The sequence below is a fragment of the Paramormyrops kingsleyae genome, chromosome 7 (genome assembly GCF_048594095.1).
Source record: "Paramormyrops kingsleyae isolate MSU_618 chromosome 7, PKINGS_0.4, whole genome shotgun sequence".
Taxonomy (NCBI): domain Eukaryota; kingdom Metazoa; phylum Chordata; class Actinopteri; order Osteoglossiformes; family Mormyridae; genus Paramormyrops; species Paramormyrops kingsleyae.
The window spans coordinates 21,715,001-21,738,405 of NC_132803.1; the positions used below are offsets into that span (position 1 = coordinate 21,715,001).

The 23,405-nt window shown below is 43.3% G+C and overlaps 1 protein-coding gene across 26 annotated transcripts in view; it reads right to left on the bottom strand.

Annotated features, from left to right (window-relative positions):
• fnbp1b (formin binding protein 1b) overlaps nt 1-23,405 on the bottom strand; it is a 62,828-nt gene that overhangs the window by 2,423 nt on the left and 37,000 nt on the right. For 3 of the 26 annotated variants that reach the window (XM_023807830.2, XM_023807825.2, XM_023807828.2), the window contains 12 exons: nt 20,421-20,549; nt 19,737-19,883; nt 18,829-19,023; nt 16,590-16,790; nt 11,473-11,562; nt 9,015-9,029; nt 8,778-8,813; nt 5,247-5,356; nt 5,010-5,142; nt 2,993-3,117; nt 2,747-2,886; nt 7-2,467 (listed from right to left, as the gene is read on the bottom strand). In XM_023807830.2, the coding sequence (XP_023663598.2) occupies nt 2,289-2,467; nt 2,747-2,886; nt 2,993-3,117; nt 5,010-5,142; nt 5,247-5,356; nt 8,778-8,813; nt 9,015-9,029; nt 11,473-11,562; nt 16,590-16,790; nt 18,829-19,023; nt 19,737-19,883; nt 20,421-20,549 (1,500 nt within the window). In that variant the 3' untranslated portion in view covers nt 7-2,288. Of the gene's footprint in view, nt 1-6; nt 2,468-2,746; nt 2,887-2,992; nt 3,118-5,009; nt 5,143-5,246; nt 5,357-8,777; nt 8,814-9,014; nt 9,030-11,472; nt 11,563-16,589; nt 16,791-18,828; nt 19,024-19,736; nt 19,884-20,420; nt 20,550-23,405 lie in introns of those variants that run through there. The other 23 variants (XM_023807829.2, XM_072714497.1, XM_023807831.2 and 20 more) reach the window with 19 other exon arrangements.

A 23,405-nucleotide genomic window follows, 5' to 3' on the forward strand; every position in this document is an offset into this window, starting at 1 on the left:
CTGCAATTTAGAGAATAAAATAAAACAAAAACAAATAAAAACAAACATGTTAGAGAGGATGTATAAAATAAAAAGAAACAACCCAATATGATGTTTGTTTTCTGTATTCCCTTTTCACATGCAGGTAATGCTAATCTATATGATAACAGGTCATCATCTAATGGAGATTTAATATTCAAAGGGAAGTTATCCCACAAATGTAGCTTTTCTATCTACACAAGCGATACTTACTGAAGAATATTTTCTGTTTAATATTCTCTTCTTTCACTTAGTTTTGAAAGCCATTGATCAAGCCAGAAATGCCACAGGGAAACATTTCAGCTTACATCAATGCCCAACATGCAAAAAAAAAAACGTTTTTATGCAAATGAAGACTAGCATGCTTTAATTTGGTAACGACAGCATTTCATTTCTTCCCTGTATGCATAAAATGAGTAATGAAATGGTTGTGTGAATAACACTCGACATGAAATTTACTTACACTTTTCCCCTCTATTTCAGAAAAAAAGTGGTGATGTTACACGTCAGGGAAAAACGAAGAATCTCCTTGAACTGCATAAAAGGTTTCAACTTCGCTCTACGTCTGAGACACGGTCTGCTATCAAGAGCAACATCACAGGGGAAACCGAAATGTATATCATCGGACAGGTTGCAGGACTGCAGATATGTGTACAAATCCATGCATGTTAAATCAACAGTCTGCTTGACAGAGAAAAAGCAGTGGCTGTTTGTAATGGGAGGCATTTTTAGGGGACTTGAGTGACGAGGACACGATCAGCTAAACATTCACATCACTGCAAGGTGAAACTCAGCCAGCATCTGCAGATCATCCTGAGTGATCTACCCAGCTGTGTCCTACAGAAAAACACCCACCTGCTGGAGTTATACTGCTTTATACTGTGCTATACTGTGCTATACTCAGCACACCTGTTACTCTGACATCAGCGGGTGTGCAAGTATGAGTGGGAATGGCATTTTGATGTTGTTAAGTCGAATGGAGAAAAAAGATTTATTATATAATGGGACTTTGCCTAAAGTATGCAGGGATGCCTACAGCAATTACAATACTAGAGCAGCTATTACGTTTAATGTCTCTCAGTGATTTTTTTCTGCTAATCAGTAACACAATAAATTTGCATTATTTACTACAGTGCAAAACAGCATGCATTTCTAAATGACGTGTCATGTCTCAGGTCTTCTGCACATCCTGTTAAGCGCTCCGGAAACATTATAAAACAGTTTGTGACCAACAGGGATTCATAAGATTTAAAATGTCTCAACTATTCATTGGAGTAGGAGAGACATGGGCCCTACAGCATTGCAAGTCAGGAGCCGGCAATGTAATATATAAAGAATTCATATTAAAACACCTTTATGATATACAGATACATTTATTTATTGTCACCCTCTGGCAGTTAATAATTAATACATGTTATTTAATGCAATATATACAGAAAGATGTATTCTGATACTTGACCTGGGTAATCAATACAATTCTCTGCCTAACATAAAAGAATATTTTATTTGGGGAAATGTTTGGGAAACAGATTTGTAAACTTCATGTGTCAATTTGACTTGTTGCTGCTCCCTAAGATTGCATTGCTGAGGAGAATGAGAAGCGGTGGATCAGTAGCAGTTAGAAAAGCCATTATAATTCTTTTTTCTTTATGAATGCGAGAATCTTTTAATATCAAAAGGGTGTGATCTCCTGTAAAACATGGTTTCCTGTTGAGAATAGCGTGGAAAATGCTACTGACTATGCTACACATCGGTGGGGACGACCTTCAGAGCTACATAAGCCATAAAATCTCTAAACAACTTCAACGCTGTTAGGGTTTAAATAGTCATGTTCCTCCAGCCCCCTTCTGTCAATGTGACGAGCGAATGAAGCAAATGTATGCGGGCAGTTTGACGACACAATAATGGAACAGGGAGAGGGAGCACAGACTGCAGCTGTCAGTGGCTGGGATCCTGCTCTCTCCTCTAACATGGCAGCGGTCACGTTCCAGCCAGCACTCCCACAGCTTTTAGCTTCTCTGATAAATTAAATACAATCAACATAAATAAAAAACATGGGACGATGTGGTCATTAAGCCATCTAGCTGCCTGATCGGCCTGTCCAAGGGCTGCTCCTTGATGTAGTGGAACAGGGAATGAAACGGAAATGTCCTACACTACGGTGTAAGACTTTGGGACCGGCGCTGAGTAGCCAGGCATCCACCCCTTGGTTCTGACCTGCGCCCCCCAGCCAAGGAAGCAGAGAAGCCCGCGGCCGCCCATCACAGCACTTAAATGTATGTCATAGCACCTTTGCCATTGGTGTCCAAAAAGACCTCGACGTAGGACGTGGGAACGTATCCCTCCTCCTCCTCATTTCGGCGCACGCGGGTCCAGCCATCACCCTTGTCCTCCTCGATCACGTACAGCAGCTCTCCCTCCATCACAGAGATGGTGCCCTCATTATTCCCTGAGAAGGTGGCACATAAATGAATCAACACCCATCAACACCTTTCTGCACCAATCAGATTACAGAATTTAACCGTGCCGTGGTGTTAATGCCTTAATCAACATACTTCTGACCACTCAGATTTCAACTGAATTTAACTGTGCAGTGGTATAAATGCCTTTAACCGTTTTTTAATCAACACCCTTCCCACCAATCGGATTAGAGAATTCAACTGTGCCGTGGTTAAAATGCCTTTTTGCTTTGCTGTGTTGCTGCAGCAGCCATTAGACGAAGGGGTACCTTCAAAGCAATATAGCGCCTTGCACGTTCCGATGGTGGGCAGCGTCTCCTCATCGTCAAATTCATCGTCAAACTCCACATTGGGCACCTTTATCTGGGCCTCCGAACTCTGCTCCTCTGTGTAGCTGCCATCCGGGCTGCTCAAGGAGGAACAAATACAGTAACTATAGCAACAGCACTACTCTCAGGGGGGGCTGTTGGGTGAAGGTGGATGTGAACGTGTCGGCCTCCTGTTCCCTACTGTACCTCTCGCGGTCCTGGGCGCAGTTGTCGTTGCTGGGCACGCTGTTCTGGGTCTCGTACAGCACACTTTGTCGCTGCGGAGGTTCGGACTTCACTGGCATCCTCCCTTCCACTTCTGCCAGCCAGCCCTACATCACAGTGTAGAATTTTGGAACATAACTGGGTTGGTCTGGATTGGGGGCCCAAAATCTGAAGCCTATTATGAGCAGCATAGAGCCCAGGACAGGGGAACACCAGTGATGGAATGCCAGTTACTCTGTATACAAATAAAACATCCATCCACCCACCCATCCATCCATCCATTTTTTGTAACTGCTTATCCTATTCAGGGTTATGGGGTGGGGTCTGAAGCCAACCCATCGCAGCGCATACTCACACATCATTCTTACACACATGCACGCTATGGGCAATTTGGCCCCTGCAGTTAAACCTCAGCATGTTTTGGGACTGTGGGGGGAAGCCAGAGCAGCAGAGAGATAAAGTCATGTCAAGTGAATAACACAGTTCCCAGCTGCAGCTATTGCTAAATATGACATTATATAATTAAATGTCTGTAATATAAGCATCCATTATTTTCTTTCGGGCGATTCTGATACAAAGCAAGGCACATAAACCATCGTGATCAAAGGCGATGGAAACTCTGCACATCCCAGCCTCACATGAACTCGCTGTTATGTAAACAGGGGAGGCGAGGCAGAAGGAAAAAACTGCTCAAACAAATAAGGAAACAAGAATATTTCACACTGGGCCATGCTTCAAAATTAGCCACAATTAACAGATGTCTAAGTTAGAAAAAGTCAGAATATAAACCAGAGACACAGATGGCTTCTATGGCTGACATTCAACAGGATGCAAACGTCTAAAATACAGGAAAAGAATGGGCTATGATCCAGCACTATTTTATCCTGAGAATCGTTATTCATTATTTTGTTTTGCAAAAGTCATTCTGAGAATGTTTTATACCTAGAGTGACTGAAAACCAAACTTGAAGCATACAGCTATATCATGCAAAAATCTTGACACAGAGTCTACTTATCCAAAAGTATCTATTTAGTTCAGGGTTGTGGAGAGCCTGGAACCCATTCCAGGTGGCAGAGGGCACAGGGCAGGGGCTGCCCCGCACAGGGATGCCGGTCTGTCACAGGGCGTAGGGCAGGGGCTGCCCTGCACAGGGATGCCGGGCTGTCATAGAGCAAAGGGCAGGGGCTGCCCCGCACAGGGATGCCAGTCTGTCATAGAGCAAAGGGCAGGGGCCGCCCCGCACAGGGATGCCAGTCTGTCACAGGGCGTAGGGCAGGGGCCGCCCCGCACAGGGATGCCAGTCTGTCACAGGGCGTAGGGCAGGGGCCGCCCCGCACAGGGATGCCGGTCTGTCACAGGGCGTAGGGCAGGGGCCGCCCCGCACAGGGATGCCGGTCTGTCACAGGGCGTAGGGCAGGGGCCGCCCCGCACAGGGATGCCGGTCTGTCACAGGGCGTAGGGCAGGGGCTGCCCCGCACAGGGATGCCGGTCTGTCACAGGGCGTAGGGCAGGGGCTGCCCCGCACAGGGATGCCAGTCTGTCACAGGGCGTAGGGCAGGGGCTGCCCTGCACAGGGATGCCGGTCTGTCACAGGGAGGTTATTTACTTTTAAGTTGCATTTTCACCTTTGATTTATAGAAGATGAAGCAGAGAGAGCTTATTGGCGAGAAAACAGTCACGAAGCATCATCTTAATGAGGTGGCATCCTGCACTGCCCCCGCAGGCCAGGATAAGCAAAACGCTGGCCTTTACATGCTCTTCATTGTCCATCTGCTGTCTCCTTGTATGCTGTGCTATATGCACAGCTGTTTTGCCTAGTCCTACTTACCCCATGACTTCCCTTTGTCAGCATACATCACAGATGGTGTCTGCTATGACTCAAAACAAATGTGCTGTCTTTACATAATAAAGTCTGCATTTTACAGTACATACCCAGGAATATGAAAAGGGCTTGATGGCACTGTTGGCATTGTTGTTACAACTGAAGAAACATGCTCACCTCAAATTTCTGTGCCTCAAGCTGAAGTTTCTCGATATTCTGCCCAGTCTCTGCTAGCCGAGGATCCACACTGCTGGGGTCTCCCATGTGTGGATTCTTCACATATACATCCTTCATTTTAATAAGAGCATCCCTGAAAACACCATAGCCATGACATGGTTAGCATCTAATCTATGAAATACAGCTGCAAGTCCCCAAAAGCCCCACGGCCCTTGTTGAGACAAGGGGTTCGCTTACTTCTTGTCCATCTCCTTCTCGATGTCCTTGTTGATGTCATCAACCTTGGCCTGCAGCTTCTTCCTCCTCTGTTCAGGTGGCAGGTGACTGAAATCTTCAGACCCAGCACCCTGAAACAGTAATTGCAGCGACAACAGACAGAGAAGGATCAGGGCCCAGTCAGAGCCGCATGGACACGGAGAAGGCCGACCTGTAACTGGTAGGTGCAGTGTCCTCTCTATGGAGCATCATAAAGACAAAAAAGCTTTAATGCAAATTTGCCATCAAGCATTTCTATAATAAATATTTATTGTTCTTGAATTTTATTTACACACACTGACCATGAAGGCAAATGTATAAACGTCCAACTACCTTTCAGTGCAAAAGTCATTTACTGCACCTTAAAATCTAATCAGTGAAGAGAAGATATATACACACATCCTGCTTTATCAGAAAATGTAAAAGTCTACGTCACAGCAGCTATATAGTTGGTAGGTCAGGGCATATAGGTATATTATATGTTTCACTGTCGTTACGGGATACATTCTGAGATTAACATAGCCTGATGAATAAAGAGGACACTGCAGCCTGACCTGGCAGCAAACCTCTGAGGTGAACCTATTCAGTCCCATGTACACCAATGCAGGTCACTGGCATCTGAAGACCAAGCCATAATTATAGAAATGACCCAGAATATAAAGATTGTCTCCCAAGACTTTTTTGAAACTGCTAGAAGTGTAGCAAAAATCATTTTAAAAACATAAACTAATAATGATAAAACAATAATTGGATTTACTCAGATGCTATTCTATAATTATTTCGCATCATTCACATTTTATTCGCTATCCATTTGTCCAGCTACTAAAATGTGGCTTATTAGTGTTCATTTGTTGTTCAGCCACTTGGTGGCGCTATATTGTGAAGTCTCTTGCATATCCTTCTACAAGGAAAAACTGCACAAATTAAGTATAACAGGAATGCGAGACGCTATAACCTTTTCATAGTCGTTTGCTTTTATTTCATAAAACACTTCATGACTTCAGTCTTAATTTTATGCGTGATGATGATTGACATCTGAAAACCATCTGATGAAGATGAAACAGTCCTTCAGAATTTGTTTCATCACACCAAATAGTGAAGTGTAGTATAGGCCTGGACTGAAGAGGGAACTTCAGAGGTACCGTATGGGAACTGAAAAGATGCATAACAGAGAGGGTCACGGTGCTAGAATGAACCTGTGTGAGATGCACTACAGACTCCAATAGGTTAGCAGCACAGAGAAATACTTACCTCCTTGGAGTAAATATTATTTTAATACTAATCTAGATCTATTTGACAGATGAGAAATACATAAGTAATTCTGGATGAATTATTAATGAAGCATAATAAAGTTAAAATAATCAACTTACCTATTATTTTCTACTATTTTGTTATGAAAAACACTTTTGTGTTCAGCTTTGCTATAATTTTGATGGTTTTACACATTTGGTTTAGTTTTTTTACAGTACTCTACTTAGCTAATAACAGCTTCATGACTGAGCGGATATTTTTTATGAACACCTTTCTTTTGTAAAATCGAAATACTTCAGAACAAAGGTACTTTGCGACCTATGTAGTGTAACAAAATTGGAATATACACTGTAAAGCTCACATAGCATTTGCCATCTATAGGCCTCATTCATCAAAAAGTCATAAGTGTTTGTATGTATTTAACGTGATGTAACCTAACTGGAAAATTACTACATGACAAATTTCAGTAAATTTACTAAGGTTGATCAGTTTTACATTATTTCAGGAAACTTCATTCACTGTGATAAAGGCGAGTAGACCTTGGTTATAGTAGTTTAACAATATCAATTTCTATTCTTTGAGAATAAAATATGAATTATATTAATAATTATGATTCATGCCTATATGCTCCTAGCGCTCCCTCATTACAGTTTAACATGAAAATCTTTCATTTTAGTATAAACCTCGACATTACATTCTGCAGATGCCATAAATGCAAAGGGCCCATTCCATTGTGAATGGCAATTCAATCAGCACATTTTTTTTCTTAATTGCATAGGTTTCCTCTTAGGATGACCTGAGGATCTTAAGATAGTATTCCTGTAAGTACTGCATTTGACATGCATCTTATGCTAGTAGAACCACTTAAGGTTTCAGATTCCAGAATAGTATAGGTAAAAAATAATTACATTCAAAATCGTATTGTGCTCCAGTTAATCAGCTATGACTAAAGAGAATACAGTTAAATACTTTTACAGTATGAAAATATAACTGAAATATATACTGTTTAATATATTACTAATGCATTTACAATTAGCAAAATATATAATTGATAATCTATCCAAATACCTTCATTAAATGCACAGTTATGAAACACAGCAAAAATATCCAGCTTGTAGTAAAATAATTCAGGATCATGCATATTTAAGCGCACATAGTAGATGATTTATTGAGTAATCTTTAAATTAAGAATGACTTTTCAGGTATATATGATCAATGAGGCCTTGTCTGAGGAGAAACTGATTACACTGAATCGTTTGCAATGAGTCACCATTTCAGTTGGCTGAAAGCTTTAATTTGTTAAAATTTTAAATTTATCCAATCAGATGTGAAAACACAAAGACAATTAAGTAACAAACAACTGAGTCATCTGAAATCTAAGGCCAAACAAAAGAGGGAAATGTAACCATTTCATTTGGGTAACAGGCCAGATCACATCTCAAGGAGCTACACTCAAAGGTCATGCGTAGCTAAAGAGCTAAATATTGGGTAAAGTTCAGCAAACTGTCACATACTGTCTGTGCATAAGGATAAAAAGGAGCTGGTATTTTGATGCATGACTTTATGTGACGAGTGTTTACTACCATACCTAACATGCACTGTGGTGTTTGCATATGTGACTGGTGAAATATTTTATCAGTATTAGCTTAGTCTGCACAAGTCACAAAATGCATGGCTCAGAAATGTGAGGCAAAGCCTCCTAATTTAATAACATTAGTAACATGAAGTATCTAACATTTTGTTACAATGACAGTATCACAATAACATTTTTAATTGGACAATTATAATACACATTATTTGGACTACTAAAATACTAAAATATTAAATATCATAACTTAATGCCACATATTAAAAATATGACTGCTTTAAATACCAAATGTATGAAGTATGCTCAAATAAGAAAAAAATATTTTGAGACATCAGAATTAAAGTATGAAATATACGGCCAAGATTAAGTAGAATTTTAATTTAAAGCAGTACTGAAATGTGTTTAATGTCCTTGTTATGTGAATTTCAAAAGCACATTTCCTGTATTGTAAGATAATGCCAGTTCCCTGAAAAATATTCTGAATTACTCCTGCAGAACGCATGCATATTCTGGATGGTTCGTTTCTCTTGGCCTGGATAGTTTATTTCCCCCTTTGTGGGTGACTCATGTTGGTAGTGAGTTTCGAACTGAAATCAAATTCACTGTAGTGGTACTCATAAAAAGGATCCTGAGATTTGGAGAAACAAAAACATAAAATGAATAATTTGTATCACCTCAATAAGACTCCGGACCTGAGCATTGAGCGTTATCTGACAGAACGAACACCAGTGCAGACAAGGACACAGACAAAACAAAACACAAAAACAAACAACAACAACAAAAAAAGAGACAATAACAAGTGTCGGCAATTAATCCTGATATGAACAACAATAAACAGAAATAACTAAATTCAGACAAAAAAGGAATCCAAGTATGAATAATATAAGGGTGCATGCTTTGATCATGCTTACCAGCTTGAGAGAAAGCTTCATGGTAGAAGGTAGAATAATGAAAAACAAAAGAGAAAAGACAAAAAAAATGTGAAGTTGACATCAGCAGAAAATTACCTTGGACATTTCTGGAATTTCTGTTGGTAGTTTGGACGTCACATATGGGAAAAGCCTTAGAGGAGCATACAGGTACGGTTGTGTTTCTTATTGCTTTTGAAATAGAATACATCTACACGTCATTGAAATATTTCCAAATTTTGCTGTGGCAAATACTTCAGACGAGTTGCACATCTGTCAGAGTGAGATGATGCGTCACAACTGCAGAAGGACAACCCACTGAAGGATCCCAAACCTTCTCGTTTGCCCCTGAGGGCTTGTGGTAATGCAGAGATCTGATCAAGAGATCCAATCAAAGGAACTGCTTTCAGTAAACAGATTTTTAGATTTTAGAAACAGATACCAAAAAAAAACGTTGTGCAAGGTATCATGGGAACACATCTGCAAAGCATCAAGGTCGTTAATGAGAAACACCAATTAATTTTTTTTCTCTTTTTGCTGTTATTAACTTTAAATTCTGAGATGAGGATGGCCAGCCAACTAGTTCATGCTGCTAGTCAACCAGCAAGAAGGATGGGAAAAAACGAGAAAGTGACAATAACCAGGCCACATGATCTGCACGTGCACACACACACACACACACACACACACGCATACACCCACACACACACACATGCACACATGCCCAATAGTTTAAAAGCCCAAAAGCTGTAGGCAGGTGAAAGGCAAGGAGAGACGGTGAAAGAGTAGGCATGGATTCTCTTAACAGGACCCTCTCCCATTGTCCTCACTGCTGCTCCCACTCAATGCAGTCACAGGAAAATGAAGAAGTGCAAATTTGTGCATAACCCCCACCCCCATAAACAAATGACTTCACACAGAAACGACACCCTTTTCTTCTTTTTCATCATCAAAAATAGACACTCCCTGAACTACTTCTAGAAGCAGTGAAAATGAAATAGTAAATGAAACCATGTAACGTAAAATTATAAAAATATCTTGGCAAACACAGCCGCTAACTATAATAAACCGCAACAATAAAATAAACAGAATAAAAATAATGCATAAAATCCGTAGGTAGACCTTGCAAGAATAATATTTGTTTGTTGATTCAGGTTCCAAGAGGGATTAAATTGCTGCAACCCAGAATAAGGTTGCTAAACCGAGACAGTGATAGTGAAAATCAACATTATACAAAAGTCAAACAAACATCTTTCTATATATTTCCTAACTACTCTAACCCAGCAAGTCACAGCAAACCTGGGATGTATAGGGCAAAGATAAGGATGCACCCAGGGTAGAATGTCATTAAACAGCAAAACTGAATAAAATCACATTTTTAAAAAGAATTTCAATCACCTAGCATGGACAAGATTGTGCTTCTTTATAAGTTTGAAAATAAAACATGTTAAAAGAAATACCAAAAATACTGACCATGCTGTTAATGATATAGAGAGAACCCTCATGGTAGTACCTGTTTACATTTTATAATTGAACGTCAAATCTTTATAATCATAACTTTATATCGATGGGCAATTAAAAATCAGTGAGTGCAGAGATCAGCAACTACAGCCAGGACTTCATGCATAAAGGTGGCTGCTGTGCAGGGATACCTTCGGGGAGACCCAATAAAAACGGACAACCTGGATTTACAGACGTGATATCGCCAGCACAGAGAAACCAGGAGGGGTAAATTCTGGCTGCCCCAGTATCTTAAAGTGTTACAAGCACTAGGAGACGCACAGAGGCAGATCACAGGTGAAAACTCCAGAAAGGCGGAGAAGAGACGACGGGGCAAGCCGAAAGAGGAGAGGAAGGCCTGTCCGGCCACGTGAGAGCGCCGCCTGAGGTCGGCCTCTGCTTCGCGCCCAGCTGCTGTGCTTGGCACACCTTTCGAATTAACCCCTTGGTCGCAATGCTGACACATGAGCAGCGGGGGGCAGCACAGAACAAGAAGCTGGGTGAGCCGAGCGGCTGATGAGGTTTATCGCGCATGGACATGTAAATCGGATGGTGTGTGTTACTGGTGCAGCCGCTTCCACAGACACTAGCCCCATTTACGGGACAGAAAAAACACCATTTTAGGCAAAAAGATGACCAAAAAACCATCAAGATATTCAGTGCATACGCTTGAAATCTTTCAGATGTGGAGATAGGGGATAGTACCTGATTTGTCCAAAGGGATAATGCGTGAAATAAGGAGTGTTAAAGGTTTCAAACAGGACGAGAGAGTCAGCCCTCCTCAGACACTGACACTGCACATGTTTTACAGCGGTTTGAAGTGTTTAGCACCTGGAGATGCCGCGCAGCGTTTGTTCGCCTGGCGGGCCACGCCAGAGGAAGCCACAGCCCACCCCCCCTCATCTTTTCAAATGCGGTTAGTGTCTGTGCAACTGCTTGCTGTGCGTGCACACACACTTACGACATACTGCCTGGCCTCGAACGCGTACGTAGGCTTGCCCAATGTCCTCTTCATGAGCTCTATCTGGTACGAGCAAGAGCAGCCAGCCTGCTGCAGGGACGGCGACGGAAGAGAACAGAGCTTCATTAATGGCCGATTCCGGAAGTGACACACAGAGGGACTACAGCACACGGCGGTGACACGGTGCGTGTGTGCATAGCCACACACAGAGATACTGACACACACACACACATACAGGCTAACTGTGTGTCCTGGCAAACATGCACACATAAATACACACACAGATGTGCACGCAAACATTCACACAGGCATACATACATGTAAAAACACACACATATGGATAAATATAAAAACCAGACACAGACTCTAAGAGATGAACCAACACGCACGCAGAGAAGTACCACTGCGCACACATAAACATGTGTATGCACAGACAGGAGCAGCGATACCCAGTATGATAAAGGGCCCAGCAGCCCCCAGCTACTGGCAAGAGATCAGAGGAGGGATCTGAGAGCTGAGACAGGTGGGGGCCACAACACCAGCCTGGAAGCAGGGGAGAGGTGGGGTGCCACGAGGGGGGGTCACCCAGGGCGACCACCCGGGACACTGTGCCAAAACTCACCACTGCAAACTTCTGCAGGTGGGATGGCAACTGGGAACAATTAGATCCCATCTGATTCCATGGATCATGAAGATCCCAAACATATTCCAGAAGACTGCCTGCTTTAGTACACGCTTACTGAAATACATTAAATATGTTACTCAAATAAGGAGTGAAAACTCAGCATATCAGAAAGCAAAACATATGGCAGTTCACAGCTACTTTATTGAGCTCATATGAAACAAAATGATCACATGTATTTTTGCGCAGTGAGGGGTGTCTGCAACTGAAAATTACGGAAATGATTTGGAAAAAATAAACGATCGATCAAGAGTGGGTTATGTAATAGGATTCAATCAAGTGATGCTTCTGAACAAAATTACAGTCCAAGGTTTAGTTAGCAATCAACAAATGAGACCTTTCCAGAATAAAATTCTTTTTGAATCTAGTTGCTCACATAGCCAAACTAATTCAGCAGCTCCGTCTGCTTCCAAGATGCCAGAAGCATGACTGCAGCAGGAGGATAAAAGTTTTCTCTGTATTTGCATATTTCAAAAATAGGAAGACAACGACACAGAGAAGAGAGAGAGAGAGAGAGATAGAGAGAGATAGAGAGAAAGTGAGTGAGTTTAAAGAATATTATCCCCAGTGACGGACGGTATATCTCACCCACATTCATAAAATCCGCATTTCAAAATATTCCCTTCTTGCAAACTATATGAATATGAACTGCCGTAGCTTTCTTGCCTGACATTTGCATTTCCAAAAAAAGTAGGACAATGTGCCATTGTGCTGCAGTCAAACTTTCCTTGAACTGCAAGAAACTGAACTGTGTGTGAAGTGACTGATATACTGTGTATGTGTATATATATATATATATATGTGTGTGTGAGGCCCAACCTACTAATCCAGACACCGAACCGGGGATCACAGGTACAGAGGCCAAACATGACGAGCCAGACACCGGACCGGGATCACAGGTACAGAGGCCCAACCCGCTAAGCCAGACACCGAACCGGGGATCACAGGCACAGAGGCCAAACCCGCTAAGCCAGACACCGGACCGGGGATCACAGGTACAGAGGCCCAACCCGCTAAGCCAGACAATGAACGGAGATCACAGGCACAGAAGCACAACCTACTAAGCCAGACACCGAACCGGGGATCACAGGCACAGAGGCCAAACCCGCCGCGCCAGACACCGAACCGGGGATCACAGGTACAGAGGCCAAACCCGCTAAGCCAGACACCGGACCGGGGATCACAGGTACAGAGGCCCAACCCGCTAAGCCAGACACCGAACCGGGGATCACAGGCACAGAGGCCAAACCCGCTAAGCCAGACACCGGACCGGGGATCACAGGTACAGAGGCCCAACCCGCTAAGCCAGACAATGAACGGAGATCACAGGCACAGAGGCACAACCTACTAAGCCAGACACCGAACCGGGGATCACAGGTACAGAGGCACAACCTACTAAGCCAGACACCGAACCGGGGATCACAGGCACAGAGGCCAAACCCACCGCGCCAGACACCGAACTGGGGATCACAGGTACAGAGGCACAACCTACTAAGCCAGACACCGGACCGGGGATCACAGGTACAGAGGCCAAACATGACGAGCCAGACACCGGACCGGGATCACAGGTACAGAGGCCCAACCCGCTAAGCCAGACACCGAACCGGGGATCACAGGCACAGAGGCCAAACCCGCTAAGCCAGACACCGGACCGGGGATCACAGGTACAGAGGCCCAACCCGCTAAGCCAGACAATGAACGGAGATCACAGGCACAGAGGCACAACCTACTAAGCCAGACACCGAACCGGGGATCACAGGTACAGAGGCACAACCTACTAAGCCAGACACCGAACCGGGGATCACAGGCACAGAGGCCAAACCCACCGCGCCAGACACCGAACTGGGGATCACAGGTACAGAGGCACAACCTACTAAGCCAGACACCGGACCGGGGATCACAGGTACAGAGGCCAAACATGACGAGCCAGACACCGGACCGGGATCACAGGTACAGAGGCCCAACCCGCTAAGCCAGACACCGAACCGGGGATCACAGGCACAGAGGCCAAACCCGCTAAGCCAGACACCGGACCGGGGATCACAGGTACAGAGGCCCAACCCGCTAAGCCAGACAATGAACGGAGATCACAGGCACAGAGGCACAACCTACTAAGCCAGACACCGAACCGGGGATCACAGGCACAGAGGCCAAACCCGCCGCGCCAGACACCGAACCGGGGATCACAGGTACAGAGGCCAAACCCGCTAAGCCAGACACCGGACCGGGGATCACAGGTACAGAGGCCCAACCCGCTAAGCCAGACACCGAACCGGGGATCACAGGTACAGAGGCCAAACCCGCTAAGCCAGACACCGGACCGGGGATCACAGGTACAGAGGCCCAACCCGCTAAGCCAGACAATGAACGGAGATCACAGGCACAGAGGCACAACCTACTAAGCCAGACACCGAACCGGGGATCACAGGTACAGAGGCACAACCTACTAAGCCAGACACCGAACCGGGGATCACAGGCACAGAGGCCAAACCCGCCGCGCCAGACACCGAACTGGGGATCACAGGTACAGAGGCACAACCTACTAAGCCAGACACCGGACCGGGGATCACAGGTACAGAGGCACAACCCGCTAAGCCAGACAATGAACGGAGATCACAGGCACAGAGGCCAAACCCGCCGCGCCAGACACCGAACTGGGGATCACAGGTACAGAGGCACAACCTACTAAGCCAGACACCGAACTGGCGATCACAGGCACAGAGGCCAAACCCACCGAGCCAGACAAAGAACGGCGATCACAGACACAGAGGCCAAACCCGCCGCGCCAGACACCGAACTGGGGATCACAGGTACAGAGGCACAACCTACTAAGCCAGACACCGAACTGGGGATCACAGGCACAGAGGCACAACCTACTAAGCCAGACACCGAACCGGCGATCACAGGCACAGAGGCCAAACCTACTAAGCCAGACAAAGAACGGCGATCACAGGCACAGAGGCCCAACCCGCCGCGCCAGACACCAAACCGGGGATCACAGGTACAGAGGCACAACCTACTAAGCCAGACACCGAACTGGCGATCACAGGCACAGAGGCCCAACCCACTAAGCCAGACAAAGAACGGCGATCACAGGCACAGAGGCCCAACCCGCCGCGCCAGACACCAAACCGGGGATCACAGGTACAGAGGCACAACCTACTAAGCCAGACACTGAACTGGCGATCACAGGCACAGAGGCCAAACCCACCGAGCCAGACACCGAACCGGCGATCACAGGCACAAAGGTCTAACCCGGTGAACCACACACTGACCCCCCCAAAAGCTTATCTTACATTAAAGTTAAACTAATCATTCTGAACAATGCTACGTGGTTGAGGTTTGATCTGCTATCTCTGCATGGCTTTGACTGTTGGTTGAAACATACTGGCCACAGTCATGATCATAATTCATATTCATAAGGAGCAGGCGTATTCGTAGGATAGCACTCCCCTGGAAAAGCCCCCTTCATTCTCAAGCCAATGTAATGAGGCGAACAGCCTTGCTTGTTTTCCTCAAGCCTTGCTTATTAATACGGCACACACAGTGCTGAGGAGTTCCTGCAATTACATTTCTAGTATTTGTTAGCTAAACTGTGTTGGCTACCCTCCTGTATATGAACATGATTGTTTACCAAAGCTCCATAGATCCTAAAATGCATCTGGTTAACACAGTATGTAATGAAATATAAAAATGCCCGCGTATGTCTGCTTTACCATTCCTCCTTCTGATTCTTTTATATTCGTCAATATTTATGAATTTCAAGTGGACAGTTCCATGCCAGGCTCATTTGAGAAGACGCTTCAAAGTAAAACTCAAGTCAGTCCATGAGGAAGGTCAAAGGTCATGCCAAAGACATGACGTATCCCCAAAGTCTGTTATGTGGCAGCTGTCACAATGACCAAGAAAGGACAAAACTCAGACTCTGAGGCTACCTGTCTTCCATATGGTTTGTCTGTATGCTGAAAACACAGAAATGTTTCGATAAAGGGGTTTTAGGAAACGATATTAATGATGAACATTTACTTCTTCAAACAAGGACAAAGTGTCTTTGGGGAGGCATGCAGAAGCAGAGAGACAGAGAGAAGGAGGGGAGATGCTGTATGAAGGACACATTGGTCGCCCAACACCAAAACTCACTTCTCAAATTCTTAATTCCATACTTAATATCATTAAGATTTTATATGTTATTATCTAGTTTACTTTTCAAATTTGATTCTCCAATCATTAATTTTTGACATATCTAATAGCAACACTTTGTGTTTATATTTAATTGTCCCTTGCATGTTTAATTATAGACCCCGGAGGAGATTATTCCTGGGGAAAAATGTCTGTGTTTAAGGGAATAATAAAACACAGGAAAGCGAGGGCATCACAGCGCCATCATGCAGCAGGAGACACAGCGAGACGCACTATCATCCACAGGAGGACTTACCCCGCGTTTCAGGCTCCGGAAGCAGTGCATTTTGGGCTTGGAGGCCATGAAGTCGTTGAGGCGGAGTGTAAGGGCCTCCTTGTGCTGCTTGGGAGACTGGGGGCCATTGGGAACAGCAGAGGGCGACGGTAAGGCGGAGGCAGAGGCAGAGGCGGGGGGAGGGGGGGGCGGGTGGCGGGGAGAGGCTAGCAGGGATATAAGCTATCGGTAAGAGAAATGGAGCAGCAAACAAAATAAATGAAAAGAAAAGAAAAAACAACACACAAAACGAGATAAATAAGGTTCTAAAAACTACACATGGGATAGCAAACATCATCACACCCAGTCTGTGATTTTCTGAGGGTTATTTACATAGTTAAGCTAAGATCAGCAAAAAGGTAGCTAGAGAAAAACACCTTAAAAAGCATGTAGTGTTAAATGTTACGTTAAAGCATTAAGCATGTTAAAGGTGAGTGACAGCAGAGTAAATAAGAACAAGCCCATGCAAGCCGCCATCTGTCTGTTCGTCTCATACAGTACAAGTTCCCTCACTAGACACTCAGCATGTGCAGAAAAAGACACTTAAATTCAACCCCAGATCTTCACTCACATTCATCGCTTTTTTCCCATCCTGAAGAGCTTGTAAACATTTACTGACATACAGCAAAATTAGTGATGAAAAGTTACCTTCAAACCTACCACTTGCAGTAATAACCAATAGATACATGTGGATAGTTCAGGTCTAGAAAGTAAACGTCGAGACCAAGGTTTTGATTTAACAAACTAGTTGAGTACTCTGCGATTGTCACTCTTTACGCTCAGCTGGTTGGTTCGAACAAAATCTTGGTCTGGATTTGTACTATCTGGACCTGAACCATCCATCTTTGAGTATTCAAAAAAACAAACTGCTCTTTGTTACCAAACATACCTGTGTACACCAACGAATATACAGAATGGATTAATTAACACTAAGCACTTTCCACAGAAGGGTGTACTGTTCATAATTATACCCACAAAGTATACTTCCAGATAAGGTCAAAGCAAATATCAGATTCTCATTTCTAATTTCAAAATAAAATTTTACTGGTCCCTGCTGAGCTTTGTGAAAGACATTCATCACAAACCTTTTTGTACTGGAAAGCTGCTAGTTTCACATAATTCTGTTCTGTTTATTTAAATTTCTTTTGAAACCTTTCCACAAAACGACAATTACTTTAAAATGCTCACATCATCTTATGTAAAATCCTTTAAATTTTTCTCTCCAAAGGTATGCTTTATAGCAATCTTCCCTTTGGACTTAAATGAAAAAAAACAACATTTAACAGTATGTACATGAAGATATCTAATGGGATCACATTCAATGGGTTTGCATTATTGCTGCTGTTTGTAAATGAATTTCCCCCGAGACCAATAAATTATGTTATCTGAAAACGATAACATTGTGTTTTACCAAGCATAAGTTTAGCAAGTAATCGAAAAAATATCACAGGGTTACCCTTGGTCTGGAAACATTCAGGGATACCCTTCTATAGCCCCAGCAATCAACAGCATGCAATTCTACTGCAACAAGGGATTATGGGAAGCCATTCCAGGTAGGTAGCAAAGAGGAGGTATCTAGTTATTTAAAAAAGGATTTGGGGCACAGCAGATGGGTTTTGCATTGGGGGTTCGCAGAGAGTCTCCAGGTTATTCTCAGTGTTAATGTATAGGAATCGCACTTTCGCAAGTTTCAAAGATGCCATTAGTGTGTTAGCGTTGGTGGATCCACATACAGGGAGATGACCAATGGCATGTGGAGAAAGAAGACAGTGACAAATGGAAACACCATATTCATGATAAAATGGTACTACTAATGAAAATACAACTATACCAGCAAACCATTAATGAACACAAACAAAACATGTAAGTGACAAGAACAGCAACAAAAGAAACATATCAACACCAAAAGCGACAAGAACGAAAAATACAACTGATAGCTATAATAAGGCATGATCATAAAAATAAAATAAAATAAACCACCAGGACTGACACGTTAAACGTGCCTTGTAGCACCAGATCTTTATACAATGAAATCCTTATGTTAATCTTAAATAAGTACACCATATGACAATGAAAGTAAAATGCTACGATAAAGCCACAAATCACGTGTAAACTAGCTCCTGCCTGCCAGAGTTGTCTGGGTGTGATTGCGTGTGCTCTTGTTTGTGTGCTGAGCACCATTCATGTGTGGAGGCCTCAGGTATCCCCAAGCCGACTTTACCTTACTCTTCTTCATAAAAGGCCACAGTTTGCCTTTGCTCTTGCCAGTGGGCTTATCGGGCTTGCTCTCTGCCCGTGAGTTTGACAGGCTGCACTCTGATGCTGTCCTCTTCATCGCCTGGCTGTAGTCCTCAAACTCCACGTCCCCAGGGGGTTCAAACCCAGATTTATACGATTCTACAACCTGCGACGAGTCCTGCGTGGAGGGTGGTGAGAGACAGTCAAATTATGACCACAGTGCCTCAACACAGTTTGATTATCAATTACGGATTAACACCATTTGCCAAATGCATGCTAAAGTAAACTACTGAGGCTTGGTAGATACTGTTTAGCATAATATTTAGCTTTCTTAAGATCGAGTACTAATCCCAGTTATAAATATGGAGCATGAAACCATCAACCATGGCTGATAATGAAGACCATGACATGAAAATGAAGTAAAAAGGAAAACTTAATCGTTATTAGAGTTAGTAAAAGAAATCGCTGCACTGTCCTGATTGTAAGGCGACCGCAAATATAAGACGACCCCAATTATAAGTCAACCCCCCAGATTTTGCCAATTATTTTAAGAAAAGAAGTTTTTGGAATACCAAACATTACCTTTATGAAGAAAAATAATTTTATTTGACAAGAAAGTATAATAAGTTACACAGCAACCACAGGCAACTGGATTACAATAAATGTATTAAACAGCAAACATTTCCAAAAACAAAATATCTTTAAAAAGACACAAAATATCGTATTTGGCACCTATCTATTCCCTTAATTGTCCCGACCCAGAATATAAGACTTTTTCAAACGTATTTTGAGGAAAAACTATATTCGGATCAACACAGTAGAAAGTCCTGTCACATGAACTCCAGTGTTATGTGAATGTTGAACGAGCGCCTTCACTAAGGCTCTACTCACATGTTTTGGTTCAATGGATTCTGCTCCCTTAGTCATGCCATCTAGACATTTTCCCACAATTGGCAGAACTTGCCGGTCGACCTCAGCGAAGGTCTTCATGGACTCTCCCACTCTCTCAATCCGCCTCTCCTCCATCTCCTGGATTTTCTGTAAGTAACAAAGGGGAGACACTGGAATTGTTGAAAATTCTCAGACATATTCTTCTAAAAGGAAATGTTAAATAGCCCCCAGCTCCTAAGTGGCTTAGCCAATGAAATGCCCCCCCCCAGTGTCGACATTAAGGCCGGCAGCGGGGGAGCTTTATTATGGTGCCCAGGCCCCGTCACCTGCCAAGACCAGCTGAGATTTCCGAAGGAGTGGGACGTAACTGACGAACGGGAGACTCAGAGTGTGACAAATACCTATTGGCAGAAGCTACTGCGTAGCACAGAAGAGCACAGTCTGTGCTCTCAGTAATACTGGAACCATAGAGGGGGTCGGAGTCCAAATATGAAACTGACGACTAAACCAGGATACTGGGAAGAGGAATGAGGTAGGATATACATTTTTTATATTTATTGTTGAGTACTGAATGTTTATAATAGTTTGCATTCTTGGTTACGCCAGCACAAAAATGGAGTATTCAATATCTCAGTGGCTGTCCTTCTTAAAGGTCAGCAAAAGAAAATGATTTTGGGGTCTTACCTGGAAGATGTGTGGGATCAGGGTGTGGTAATGGTCATTCTGCTCCTGGTTGAACTTTTGCAAATATGATGCGTACTCAGTCTTGCTATCCGCTGCAATTTGATGCCTCATCTGGGCTTGTTGCCGGGCCTGGAGAACAGAGCCGTGAAGAGGAGAGGGTTTTCACACACAGACCCCACTAATATAAACCAACACCGCCGACAATGACACTTAAATACATGGAACCACAGCAGTGACAGGTGATGGAAACCTGTTCCTGCTTAATCGCACACAGATATTCCTGGTTGACAGCATGTGAAATGAAAGCCCAAAAGGCAGTGAACGCAATGGGGTCATGATGTTTGGAGGCAATTACCTAAAGGATGTTTTAGATATGGTGAACCTTTTATGAAATTAATATTTATTTACAGGATAAAATAGCAACAAAGACACATATGAAGTAATCTAGAAAAAAACGGCTGGATTTCAGTAAAATTCTTACATCCATGACCCTTAATCAGGAAGAACTGACAAAGTGAACCATCTCCATGCATCTGCTGTGGAAAAGATGACACATCTCCAGCAGCAGCACCAGAGTACCAGTGCAACAGCAGACCATGTGTCTGGGGTGACTCCCTGAAAATGTCCCTTAGGGATCCCCAACTGTCACCTCTGGCTGAGGACATCTTACATAATGTGTGTAACCTGAGAATGGAAGTGAATGAACTGGCTGCTCCTTACCCACTAGCTTCCAGAACATTCTAATCGTAGCTGTCATAAAAGGAAAGCTTAAAACAAACTTCTGACAGAATGTGACTCCTCAGCTGCCCAAAAGCAAATGGTTACTGGCCAATTTCCAGTATAATTTATACTGTGTAACATATGACAGACACATAGACATGCACAGCATACATAAACATTAATATATGTTATGTTCTTCCTCAAATAAACATTTTCATTTTTACAAAATTCATTCATTTCACTCTTCTACCCGGGAGAGAAGTAACTGTGTCAGAAAGACAGAAAGGTTAAAATAAGCAGACATCATATTTCTGGTGAAGGGAAATCAGCAGGATGCTATTCACTCCTTATCAAATGGTAAAATTTAAGAGGAAGTGTAACTGAAACAGGTGTCTTCTCTTTTTCTGCAGAGCAAACAGCAATTTGGAGACTTTACTCACAGAACCAAAGTAACCTGCAAAGTACTAAAATGTGCCAAATGATTACAGCTGCACGTTTCCTCTGATGAAACCCCAAAAGCTCCCACTGATACAGTACAGACTGGGCCGGATTCCCAATCCGGTCTATTTCATAGCAATACACTCACAAATATGGAGACTGCAAAACAGATAGATACTGAGAAAATAACTCAAATGTCATATTGAAGTTATATCATGGATTATCATTCATCTCCCAGCTGCTCACCCAGGTCAGGGTCTCAGAGGGCTGTGAGCCTATCCCAGACAGCAGGGGGCGCAAGGCTGGGGTCACCCTGAACAGGATGCTGGCCCATTGCAGGACACACACAGGCAATGGACAAGTTGGAGAGTCCAGAGTGGAGATGACAGCTGACCTCCCAACCATGGAGCTGCCCAGTGAGGCACCGTGCTGCCCTAACTATTACATCATATTATATTATATTATGTTAATGGGAGACCAAAGACACAATTTTGGAGCAACTAACTGTCAACATCGCTAAAGAAATCTTTGGTTAACTTGCCAGCGTCAAACCGCTAAAAGTGGTTTCATAATACGTTTCCATTGCATCACTTCCTGTGTCAAAAAGAGATATGCATGTGTTTTTAGGGAATTGTAAAAGAGCTAAGAAAGCACAGGAAAGATGCAGGCAAAGCCTCGTATGTGTGGGGATTCTCCCAGAGCAGATAACATCATCACTCATTCATAGTGATGGTTTCAAGTGCTATAAGTCAGATATCTCCAGTGTCAAAGATACAGACCACTGCCCATTCTGCTGTATTGTGAATGCAGATTTAGATGAGCTAACAGTCAACGAGGCCACTGCATGGTTGTATACAGGATACAGTTGATGTGGTGATGTGGGGAAACTCACCACTGGACAAGCTGAATACTAACAGCACACAGACGTGTGACAGGTTCCCAGAAGGCTGTTGTTTCAGGTTTGTTTTGATGCTGAGATCTGATAAATCTATATGTGTGTATCTAAATATATACCGGGTAAGTATGAATAACATCCTGTCCAGTGTGAACCAGCCCTGTGCTGGGTGCTGACTTGGATAGGCTCCACCCATAACGATCCTGACCAGTATATGCAGCTGTAAAATGGATGGATGGATGGATGGATGGCTGGATGGATGGATATGTATAATGTAAAGACCGTGAACATTTCTCAGAGGAAAAAAATAAATATGCCACATATTCTGGACATGCAGCAGGGTAGATATTAATGTGAAATTTGGATATCCTCTGCAAACTAAATTCTAATTTGTTTTATTTTTCGATTTAGTGCTGATTGTGTTCCAAGAATCTGAGAATCTATGACAGGTGGGAGCAGGAATATCAAATGATAATGCTAAAACTGTGCTTGAAAAAAGAAAATCAGTGAACCAGTAAATTGAAAGTCACTAATTAAAGTGAGTCAGTAATACCAGGAAGTTCAGGGTCCATGTCACATGCATAGAAGGCACAGAGACACACAAGCGGACACCATAACACTACGCGGAACAACTAGACGCACGACAGGAAGGCAGAGCCTAAGTTCCCTTGTAAAAGAAGATTCTGGAATAGAAATTAGTGAGGTCTACTTGGGACAGCAGGAAAACCAACCCTCCATTTACAGGCTTGGTTTCAAGAATCATACATATACTTCAAAGACCTGCTTCAGATGGTGTATTTTACATTCCCAATACTTCGCCAAACAGTTCATTATCATAAGAAAGCACAAACACAGAGTGACAATATATGAGGCCACTATATTTTTTTAAAAATCCTTAAAGGTCCCAGTTTTTATGCCCTTTTAATGAATGT